Below are 12,500 nucleotides of genomic sequence, written 5' to 3'. Positions count from 1 at the left end.
ACATTGACTGTGTGGCAGTTCTTTTTATTCGATTAACAGTGGTAGCTGTCCAATTAAGCCGGCTGGTTTAACAGTTGCTTTTTATAATATTTATACATGTACACAAGCTCGGGTACACTGATGCACAGACACTCATACATATATGTGCTGCCCAGACATGCAAATATAAATATTGAAATTAAAATATATATACATACATATATATACATACACACACACATACATTAAAATGTCTATTGGGGCATCAAGGAGAAATAACCTCACCAAATACATACAAGGAAACACTATAAAAGTATAGAATTGTCAAATTCTTACCACACCCGTTGATTCACTCTTGTCTATTGTAGGTGGTTTCTTATCAAATTCGATATTAGAACCGACATGGTCAATGGCAGGGTTACACAATGTGAACACTTCAGTTTGGTTAACCGGTGTGAAGATTTCCACCAACAAATCAGTAGTCCCTACTGCGAAATGTAGGTAGAGTTCAAAGGCAAGCGCCATACCTTTTTCAACATGTGTCGTTGCCGGACCCACCTGCTTCAGTTCAAAAGTGGTGTTTGCTGGTATGGGGTTTGCGGGTGCAAACTAGAAGTAGAGAAAAAAATATTAAGTAATTAAATGATTAAAAATATAAACAAATGATTTGACGTAACACGTCCAGATGTGCGGCATTTTCTCTTCTACAAATTTAGCATTTGAAACATACCTGTAGCTGTTTTAATATATATATATATATATATATATATATATATATAAATATATATATCAAAATATACATATCAACCATTGATTTTACTTCTATTTTCGCTTTTTATTTCCAAAATGTATATTTGTAGTGGTTACTTTCATTGAAAAATATATCGATAATTAAATTAATTTTTTTTAAATAATTCCGAAGACATTATTGTTTTGTTTTATAGTTATTAGTTCGTTCTTTGTAACACGCGAGGCTTTCCAGAGAAACTAGACGAGGTAGCCTGTATATGGTCAGTCGTTGTCTGAGAAATTACAGCAAAATTTCCATGATATCCCATCATATCATCTTTAAAAATAGGTAGGGGTCATTCGATAATCTAATTTATAGATTTATTGTTTGGTCTTGACAAGAATGCCTTGATAATTAGTTTGATTGCAGAAGGTCTTAATAGAATTAAGTGGAAAATCCATCATCCACGCATCCTCCCTACAATGATTGTGTTTCAACACTTGTTGATCTCACTGGAATGTGATGAACACGGCAGAGAACGGAAGCAGAAAAGGTCGGAGTTGATCAATGGTAATACGGAACACCAGCAGATAAAGTAATTATGCAAATGCTTCATGATGTGTTTCGGAATGCTACTAAACCATTTGAGCTATGCAAGAATACCGACGACCGTCACATCGAATCCTTCACTTAAAACTATATAGTTTTACTAACCTTTCATTTTTAAAATTAATTTTTGTTTCATTAAAATAGACAGCGATATGGATACGCTGTATATGTGGGTTGTAGAGATACAATCACACTTGGGAAAGGCACGAAAATGAATTTTATGAGCAACTGGGAGAATACTATTAGAGACGAATATTTAAAGTGAGGGCATGAATATATCCAGAAGTGGGAGCATCTAACACAAGAGTTTTGCAGGTTACGCAACCTTTGAAGGAAAGGAGAATTAGATGAGGAAATCATAAGAATTTAAATGGAAAGAAATGGAAGTTGCGGAGGATAATTAGTTGAAGAGGCGAGGCGGACAGGTGAAGGATCTGCGGCAAAAGAAATTTGTTTTTGCGAGTACGAACTTGGTGCGAAAGTGCCAAATTTTTATTAATGGCCTGGGCTCGCTGGAGTACAGAGCGCAGAGTTGACTAATGCTACAGGGTAACGGCGTGTTAGGAAGTAATACTGCATTTCCAAAGAGTTTGAAAGAAAATCCAAGTTGTTACGACATCATCGAAAAGGTTGAAAGATGTCAGTTTTAGTTTGGACGAGAAGAGAAAGAATTGAGATGGAAGGGTGAGCGGATATGTTTATAATGAAGTGAGATGGAAACGTGTGGGTTATCAATAATGGTGGGGATATCGAGGAAGGTAACTGGAGCTATCGATGGCAGTACAGATATATTCCAAAGATGAGTGGAAATTGTAGAGGAAAGCAATCTCAGCAACAGGACTTTGGTCTCTACATGAAACACCAGCGACAATGTAGCGACGGAGAAGTTTAGGGAAAGCTCGATGAACTGAGCAAACGAAACCAATCTCTGTCCCCGGGTCCACAATAGTAGTTTATTGATAAAACACGCCGGGGAAGGAGAGGCAGGTGAGAGTAAAAATAAGTTCGGATAGACGAAGAAAGGTTGTGGTGTTGAGTTGAGATGAAGAGTAGAGAGTAAAGGATTATTTGAGGACCAAAAGCTAGTCTTTGTGAGAGCCGACAGTAGATACGGATTTTCCGTTCATGGTGAACGGAAGTTGTGAATGTCCAGATATGACAGAAAACCAGTTGAGGAGGTTGCGATTGCAGTTGGTCTAATCGATAATATCGATGCGATGAGAAAGAATTATTAGCATAAAGATAAATATTTATATAATCTGTATTTTAATAAACACATACCGTTTTAAAACCGAAACATACCAGTAGTTGTTGCTTGTACTCACAGAAATCAGATTAAAATAATATTAGTCATTGAGCTAATGTTTTCTGCTCTTCACCTCATCTAATATAAATTAGTGTGCTAAGGTCGAAATGCGTTACGCTGTCACGTGATTAGTTGACAGGAAAGGCAAAGAGCGAGAGAGAGAAAGAGAAAAAGAAAGAGGGAGAGAAGTGTTAAGGATGTGAAGTAAGGAGAACATTATATTTATTACGTGGTTAAAATGTTAGTTGAAGGGATAGGAAATGAAGTGCCTTATTCAAGGACATAACTCGTTTCCCAATCCAAGAAACGAACCCACGACTTTACTATAATGAACCTTACACTCTAGTCTCTACCTAATGAGCTTCTCGCTACTTTAAATATGGCGCTAACTTGTTTCATTGTTTTCGTACAGGTGGCGCCTCTGGGTAATTTTCATCAATCGTTTCAATAACTTATGTTAAGGCTTAGCGACATTCTTTCCAACTTTACGATCTGAGTTCAAATGTTGACGCGATCGACTTTGCCTTTCATCCTTTCGGGGTCGATAACATCAGTCGAGAATGTGGTTGATGTAATCAACTTTTCTACATCTCAAAATTGCTGGCCTTGTGCCAAAATAAGAAAGGATTATAATCTTAGGTAACTGACCGCTCGTCAGTTTTACAGTACTGCAGCTGTTTATGGCAGTTACCAAATCCCCTTTGAGTGTTAGTTCCATGGAGCCTGCTGTTGTGAGTGAAGGAGTGAAGGGCTTTGACCACGTGTACAAAATCGGGATGGTGGTAAGAGGATATATTTAAGCATTAACCTCTCCGTTTGTATTCTACTAGCAAAAAAGCTTGCGCCCGTACATTGGTATCACGTTGTTAGAGATGTTAGGTCATGTCTTCTTGAACAAACTCCTTGACAAGGAAGTTACCCATTGAAGCAATATTCAAACACGTTCTATATTTAAAAGGTAGTGGGAGATGGATATATATATGGCATTCAGATTCTGGACTGTTTACCCTCTTATGGCGTGAAACATTAAAATATGTTTCATATTTGAAAGCCTAAAGGGTGACGGATATATACAGAATGCAAATTCTGGATTGCTTACCCTTTTACGACGTGATAGATGATGTTCAGGTTGATTTTCGTTATTTTCTTTCTTGCCTGGTAAGAGAATGTGAAGGGCAGTTACTGAGGACGTTTCCCTGGAAACATCTCCATATTCTTTGTTGGGATTTCTGGCTGCTATTTCAAGGTGGTACCTAGCGAAAGACACCGTTGGCGAAAGGTCAAATATTTCAAAGAATGATATAGATTGTCTTTTAATATGATTTCATGATATGATAGTGTAGCTATGGTTGTTTAGTTAAGGAATTCGCTTTTCAACTACATGGCATCCCAAGATCGATTCCACTGCTTGACACCAGGTACAGCCTAGATTTCACCAATGTCTTCTCAACTTTGCAGCATTAAAACTATACGGAATCTCCACAAGTGTCGTTATTGAGTGCTACTGTTAACATGTAACTCAGCACAACCCGATTCACGTTATCAACAATGCCTAAACCGGCAACGCTACCAAGCCTGCTTGGTGAGTAGAGAGGCTTTGTGCATCCTGCGGGATGTGGAAAATATGACCCTTCAAAGGGTAGACGAATCCAGAACAAATTACACACATACACGCACACAGACACACACACACACAGACGGAGACAGAGAGAGAGGGAGAATAGATGAATAGATATTTACATTTATATATATATATATATATATACATACATATATGTATGTGAGTGTATGTGTGTATTTGAGCGTGTGTGTGCGTGTATATGTATATATATATATATATATATATATATATATATAGAGAGAGAGAGAGAAAGAGAGAGAGAGAGAGAGAGAGCGAGAGAGAGAGAGAGAGAGAGAGAAAGAAAGAGAGGGAGAGGGAAATAGATATATAGATATTTATATGTATATATGTGTGTGTGTTCGCGCGCGCGTACACACATACCAGCACTCGCACACATATTGTGTTTGTACCCGCGTGTATATTTATATGTTTGTCTGATGAATATTATTGTATATTTTAATCAGCACGTAAAAAAAAATTCCATGTAATATTTATTCCGCCCGAGTTGCACAAACACTCCCCAGCGCATGCACAAACCCACAAAATCTACTGATGTGGTGTAGTGGATAAATAGCTTTCTCGGATGGTAGAATGGTTTGTTCGAGTTCGATGATTTTTTCAAATTCATAATGCAAAGAGGCGGAACTAAATACTGCAAATTGTTGTTGTTGCTCTTATTATCTTAAGTTGCTTAGCTACAGGCCATTTCTGATCGAGCATACAGAGTGCGATTATATGTGTGCCTTTGTGTGCGTGCGTGTGCGTGTGTTAATGTGGTATAATTTTGTTTTTGTTTTTCTTTTCTGTCCGAGATATATCTGTACATGAAATGAAGGCAGACGTGTAGCACCTTACCTAGTATCTTTGGATCGTCTTGCTCCATTTACCAAGGAGATGATGCCGGTGTCGGGATCAATCATAAACGTCGATTCCAGATTGCCATTCAGGATGCTGTAGCTTATATTAGCACAATCACATGGCAGTTGACTGCTGCATGTTGTTTCGAAATCTTGGTCGGTAGCTTGAACTTGCTGTATCCATTTTCCATCTATATCGGTCACAATGTCTTGTTCAAATTGATCAAAGGTCGGTTCATAAGTATTCACTGTAAATGAAGAAAAAAGAATGTAGCATCAATGAAGCTACGGAATTAGCAATATATAATGTTATGTATGTATCATTATATACGAGTTTTTTTAGTGGGGTTCATGTGACCCCTCACGTAGAAATAGCAGCCATTTCCTGTCAAATTACACAGCAATTCACGAAACAGGAATAATAAGTTGAAGAGTGTGGTCCTAGATATATAAAAGGACGAGGAGATTATGTTGAGAAAGCTTTCGGTTTTACTAGAATTAGCAGTCAAGGGGTATTTGAAAAATCTCATTCGTCGTATGACACAATGTTTGTTAGGTTGGATTGTCCAGGTATTCGGCATTATACGATTATAGCTTGACATAGAAGAGAGAAATGAAAGGTGATTTTCGTGTTATCCTTGTCGATTGAAAAGGTTAGTGATATAGAATATGCAATGAGAAAATGTGTCATAGCAAGAGCTATAGTTGGGGAGGTTGATCTGTGGCTGATCGCCACTGAATAAATAACGCTATTTGGACTTTCAGATTTAATTACCAAACCCTACCTACCCCTGAGAACAATAGACATTAAGTTCCAGTTTCTAAATGAATCAAGTAGTTCAAAGAAAGCTGAAGCACAACATATATTTTCGCGGAAAATCACATCAACATCACCTTATCGAAACTTAAAAAGAATTAAATAAAATGCATAATAAGCAACACCGCAAAAGCAACAAAAGCGGGCATCTGGGGTTCAAATCTCAGGTTTGAGGAACGAGATTGTTGCTGCTGCACATCGGCTCCACTTCTTCAGCTGCCTACTATCATTATTGATACTTATTAATACCCGTATTAATTTATCAATGTTTGTAGTTGACTAGAAAGGGATCTACGACGTAGGTCTAAGTCGGGCGAGACAAGCACCCTGAGACTCTTTTAGTCCACAACACAATCTCTTAATGCTACCAACATGTAGTGTTATGTAAAGACCATTTAGGTTAGCACACACTGAGCCAGTCGTGTATGAGGTAATTCAAGCGTTTGTTTATTTTGTAAAGAAGTTGAAAGTTTATTTACCGAATATATCGCAGAATGCACCTCTCCAACAAGGTTGGCATAAGCAGCTGCCATCACTGGAACAGTCGCCATGGTTACAGGGAACGCTGTGAAAAAAAGTAAGAAAAAAACAGAAATGAAGAACATACCCGGCCGGTTGTCAGTAATAATGATTTCTCTATTAATAATAATGATTCCTGATGATAATATGGTGGGTTATTTTGGCAAAGCTCAGTAATTTTTAAGGATAGAGAACTCGTCGATAACAATGACTTCAGGATTCGATTGGCATTTTAAGTTTATCGATCCCAGAAGGATGAAAAGTTAAGTTAAACACCATAGCATTTGAGCAGAGAAATGGAGAAATCTATACTCAGGTACCGCACTCTTAGGAAAAATTAAAAATCAAAAGAGGAATTTAGCAGGGATAAAATTTATCCCAAAGATAGTTTCAACAAACAGTTGTAGTGAGACATAATTATGTCTGCAGAAGGGAAAGCTGAAGAGGGAGACCGAAAGTTTGTTAGTATCTGCATAAGATCAAGCATTAAGGACTAATTGGATAACAGCTAAGATAGACAAAAACCAAATAGATTCCCAATGTAGATTATGAAAATCAAAAGAGGAAAGCGTAATTTATATAGTAAGTGAATGTGGCATGCTGGCACAGAAAGAATACAAGAAAAGACATGACAATCTAGGGAGAGTAATCCACGGGGAGTTATGTAGAAAGCTAGGATTTGAACACACTGATAAATGTTATGAACATGAACTTAGTAAAGCAGCAGAAAGTAAGAAGGGCAAGATGTTGTGGGACTTTAACATTCAGGCTGACAGAGTGATAGAATCTAGAAAGCCTGATTTAGTAGTAGTAGATAAAGAGAATAGAAAGTAGCACATAATTGACTTTACAGTCCTAAAGGATGAAAAATTAATCTGAGAAGAATAGAAAAAATAGGAAAGAACCAGGACCCAGCTATACTGAATTACAGAGACTATGGAAAGTGTGGGTAAAATGTATCTCAGTAGTTATAGGTGCATTAGGAACCATCCCTAAAGATTTGAAGAGATGGAAAGAGGAAATAGGCATGAAACCCAGTTTACTATAACTCCAGAAAACAGTGTTATTAGGGACAGCAAGGATACTTAGGAGGGTTCTTGGCATCTAAGGTTACTTGCTGTAGCCCGATATTAGGATTCTTTTCTTTTCTAACAGTCTAATCTGTTGAGTGTATAATAATAATAATAATAATAATAATAATAATAATAATAATAATAATAATAATAATAATAATAAAGCAACACGAGAAAAGGAAAACGCTTTTTTTTTCGTACAGGAAGAGGCAACAAAATACAAAACAAACTACAGTGATTCACTATTCGCAAATGACAACATGCCGTCAAAGATAGAAACAACATGAAAACAGAATTACAAAACATACTAAAGAAGAAATGTTTCTCTCTGACTAAGTACACAGCTATTTTTATAATGTCACTTTATGATTGTCATACTTTTCGCAATAGCTTTAACAGTGTTTCCAAAGTAGACTGTCATGAAATTGAAAGTGATGCCACGTTCTGACTACAGTTTGTCTGAGAGTTTGCCTTATTGTTATGCGCTGACCACTCTATCGCCAATATATTAAACGAACACAAGGAGAAGAATTTAGGAGATGACTACAGCAGAGCCAGCCGTTTGTGTTTACAAAAGTACATTTCAGTTTCTCGATTTCACAGAATGTACAGATAGAATTTGCTTTTCTTATGGACATTTGTTTTCACACTGATGAAGGTTTTTTGGTGCACCTGATAACGTACGAAGCAATTCGAATTGCAAACTTATTGCATCAAACTTTGCCAAAATCTTGACGAGACCTGCTCAGAGGTCAACACAAAGTTTTCGAAATGCTTTCATGGTTCTCGACATAATCAAAGAGATTTTATGCTACCGAAACCCGAGTGTTTTTTAGGTCAGCTGAAAGCAGTTTTGGCACGAACTTGGCAGACACGCGTCTCATACACAAATCTTCAGTAATAATGGACTGAACTAAACTGTAACTAATCTACATATCCTCTGATAACTCACAGATGGTGATTCGACGATTTCCCCTCACAGTTGGACGCACATTTGCGGTGTCTTTTCCAGTTCTACTGGTTGCGAGTTTCCCAGAATGTTCGTCAACATCGACTGTTTTTCGGTCATCTTGGAAACGTCGGAACCACTCGTACACTTGTGTTCCCTGTCATGGTCAATGCGAAGATCACACGCTACACAACTTCCTTTCAAGCACTGTTGTAAACAGCGGAAGGGAACTACAATGTTAAAACTTAGTGCATATGCACAGCAGAGTTCAAGATCAATCTTTGCTGAGCAGCTTCATTCTGAGTGCTTTAGCTTCGTTACTATGTTAACAGTCCAGATACTTATTGATCAGGCCGTGTATATGTATATATATATATATATATATATATATATATATATATATATATATATAACACTGTACTTATTCCACGTCCTCGCGTTGTTGTTTTATCGTGTTTTTTCTTGCTTGTTCATGTTTGAATCGACTATATATATATATACACATAATGCATATATATGTATGCATACAAATATATATATATATATATATATATATATATATATATATATATATATATAATGATAACAATATTAGGGATAAAAATCCAAATTTATATTGTATTTATATTATTATTATCATTATTATCATTATTATTATTATTATTATTATTATTATTATTATTATTATTATTATTTTATGATTTTTACTTTGTATTTTATTATACTTATTTATCGTGTATTTACTTATTAATTTTTTCTATATGTGACTGTGGATTTTCATGGATGAGTTCAGGGACTTTGGTTCTTTTCTCTGGATTATATATATATATATATATATATATATATATATATATATATACATATATATATATATATATATATATATATATATATATATATATATATATATATATATATATATATATATATATATATATATATATATATATATATATATATATATATATATATATATGTAATTATAATCAAGGGTACAAGAAAGTACCAGCATCGATAGAAAGAAGAGCCGAAAATACTCAAATAAGCCACAATATCACTTTTTTCGTCTCTTATTTCTAGCAACGCTGGTACTATCCTATACCTTTGATCATGAATTCATAAATTTTCCTTTTTGATTTCTATGCTTGCAAGGCCCTAATGTTATTATTATTATTACTATTATTTATCAATAATAATAACAACAACAATATTACTACTACTAATAATAATAATAATATGTGTGTGTGTATGTGTTTGTGCGTGTATGTATGTATGTATGTATGTATGTACAAACTATATGCCACCATGTTTACGCGCGCGCACGCACACACAAAGACGTGCGTATCACAGAACATGTCATTACTTGAATTTTCGTTTGGTATTTGAACTGTGTCAGAAAATTCAATACATTTTACGTATCATCGACATGAAGCAGAGGCAGAAGTAACTGGTTCATAGAGATCTACTTTTAATAACTCTATACACGAAGTATTTTTAAATAAAATATACACTAATGATTTTACTTCGAATGCAGCTGATATTCACGCACATCAAATGTTGTTTCTGCTGTTATTCTCTTGTATCCTGTTGCTGTTTCTGTTGTGTATGCTTAAAGCCACGTGGAGGCGCAATGGCCCAGTGGTTAGAGCAGCGGTCGTAGGATCGCGGTTTCGATTCCCAGACCGGGCGGGGGATGGTGGCGAACCCTGCTGTACTCTTCCACCACAACTTTCTCTCACTCTTACTTCCTGTTTCTGTTGTACCTGTAATTCATAGGGTCAGCCTTGTCACACTCTGTGTCACGCTGAATATCCCCGAGAACTACGTTAAGGGTACACGTGTCTGTGGAGTGCTCAGCCACTTGCACGTTAATTTCACGAGCAGGCTGTTCCGTTGATCGGATCAACTGGAACGCTCGTCGTCGCAACCGACGGAGTGCCAACAACAACAAGCTCAAAGCCACCCATTATATCATTATTGTTGTTGTTGTTGGTTTATGTTCTTCCTCACCGCATAAGTATTTCTAATTTGATAACAAAAATAACTGTAACTTGAATATTGTTTATTCATGTAGATGGCATCTCTGAGTAAATATCTTCGGAGATGTTTTTCTTTTTCATTATTTAAGTTACAGGTTTCGTTGTATGGTTACAACCTTCCTTCTGAACCTCATACTTTCTGGTCCTGTCACATGTCATCTTAGGCAGATGTCTTCTACTTTAAGCCAGAGCAATCCAGAGTCTATCGAGTGAATTTGAGAAACGGAAACTTGAAATATATCGTATGATGATGACCTTGTAGGAATTGTGCAACGCTTAAAGTAACCTAGTTTTTTAGGGGCTTGGATTTTTGGCAAGCGTCTTCCACAATGTTTTTATTTATTCATTTATTTATTTATTTTCGCCTGAAACAGCTATAACACATCTAAACAAATTTATGGATATAGGTTGTTGCTGTTTGTTGGACGTGGGATGTGACATGCATAGAAAGACTACTGCAGCGGTTTAACTGTTTCTGATGGATCAAAGGTGAAAGATTTGTGGTGCCAAAGACAGTATGGAACTCACTGAGCTCCAGGCAGGTGACGTGAGGTGTTAAAAGGTTTGGAAGATATGTGGTTTTAGTGTTAGCATGTGGCTGTGTCGCTAAGGATTTTTCATGGCGAGCTAGCGATTCTGCTATCTCTCCGCTTTAGTAATAATAATAATAATAATAATAATAATAATAATAATAATAATAATAATAATAATAATAATGATGATGATGATGATGATGATGATGATGATAATGATGCAGATGAAATGATAGGCAAAGAAGAGTTTAACCAAAGAGATGAGGAGAAGAGAAGAGAAGACCCAATACATCCCAATAGCATAGCAAAACAGTCCGATAGAATAAGCACCAGTCTTAAAAATATGTACTCTAGTCGATGTCCCTGGCTAAACCGTCAGATGTGGTGCACCAATATGGCCACAGACCAACGAAGGAAACAAGAAGTAAAAGGCAAAAGATAGTACGACGATCCTCAATCAACAAACTGACCACTACCTGCGTTCTTTATATCGCAGGTGACGTCAGGTTTACTTCCGCTCTTTGTGGAATCAACGAATAAACTCAACTACTACTTACGATTTCACTCCATCTTTATTCTGGCATGTTTTTAATGATTCTGAAAACAAACAAGAATACTATTAATAGAAGAAAATACTGACAGATCAGTGATAAAAGTTCAATCAAGGTTTTACAATTAATCTGTGGATTAATTGATAAAAATAAATTATCATTTCAGACCTGGAAATCGAATACAAAGTATATAATGTTTTAAGCTGGTTTTTAACTGTATTGAAAAACATTTTTATAGATGTAGGCATTAGAAGTGTTCACCGTGAAGTAAATACATTGCTGCACATTCATCCATTCATTCATATATGTACAAATCTCTGAAACACACATGCGTGTGTGTGTGTGTGTGTGTGTGTGTGTGTGTGTGTGTGTGTGTGTGTGTGAATTAGGCATTAAGCACAAACAGAAAACAACTCGAGTGGAAAAGTTTTAATAAATGTATTAGTCTAAACCTTAAAAATGAGAGAGAGAGAGTCTTCACGTTTCGGATAGTAGTCCTTTATCAGTACAAAGAATGGACAATAAAATAAAGAAGAAACTCTACACATTTTCTCCTTTTATTTTACTTTACGCTACTCTTTCTTCTGGTGAAGACTACGATACGATATGAGAAGACTCTCTTCTTTTGCCTTAAAGCTGAGTAAATATAAATAACAAAGATTAGAGATTTTCCTCGCTTGTTCATTGTCTCTGGAGCTGATTAAGTAAGTAACACTGACGTACTCGGTTTCGACTCAGGCAACATTAAGTATTGTTTAGAAATTTGTAGGGCGGCAGCAAATTCAGTAATTGATTTAGCAATTTATTAGAATCAATAAGCGTGGACAGTGAGGAGGTGGAACCTACAAAACCATAGATATTAAATCGATCTATACACGCACACACGCAAGAACCTGATATACAGCATATATATATAT

At 36.0% G+C, this 12,500-nt stretch overlaps 1 protein-coding gene across 2 annotated transcripts in view; it reads right to left on the bottom strand.

Moving 5' to 3' along the window:
* The window catches only part of LOC106869908 (uncharacterized), a 74,260-nt gene that overhangs the window by 51,085 nt on the left and 10,675 nt on the right, over positions 1–12,500 (bottom strand). For both annotated transcript variants that reach the window (XM_089360472.1, XM_089360474.1), the window contains exons 2-6: positions 11,590–11,629; positions 6,399–6,484; positions 5,101–5,350; positions 3,724–3,877; positions 316–588 (exon numbers count right to left, since the gene is read on the bottom strand). In XM_089360472.1, the coding sequence (XP_089216598.1) occupies positions 316–588; positions 3,724–3,877; positions 5,101–5,350; positions 6,399–6,484; positions 11,590–11,629 (803 nt within the window). The remainder of the gene's footprint in view (positions 1–315; positions 589–3,723; positions 3,878–5,100; positions 5,351–6,398; positions 6,485–11,589; positions 11,630–12,500) is intronic.

Source organism: Octopus bimaculoides, chromosome 11, assembly GCF_046866305.1.
Source record: "Octopus bimaculoides isolate indiv1 chromosome 11, ASM4686630v1, whole genome shotgun sequence".
NCBI classification, from domain to species: Eukaryota; Metazoa; Mollusca; class Cephalopoda; order Octopoda; family Octopodidae; genus Octopus; species Octopus bimaculoides.
The sequence above is the reverse complement of the archived record's forward strand: the minus strand, read 5'-3'. Positions and strand labels throughout refer to the sequence as shown.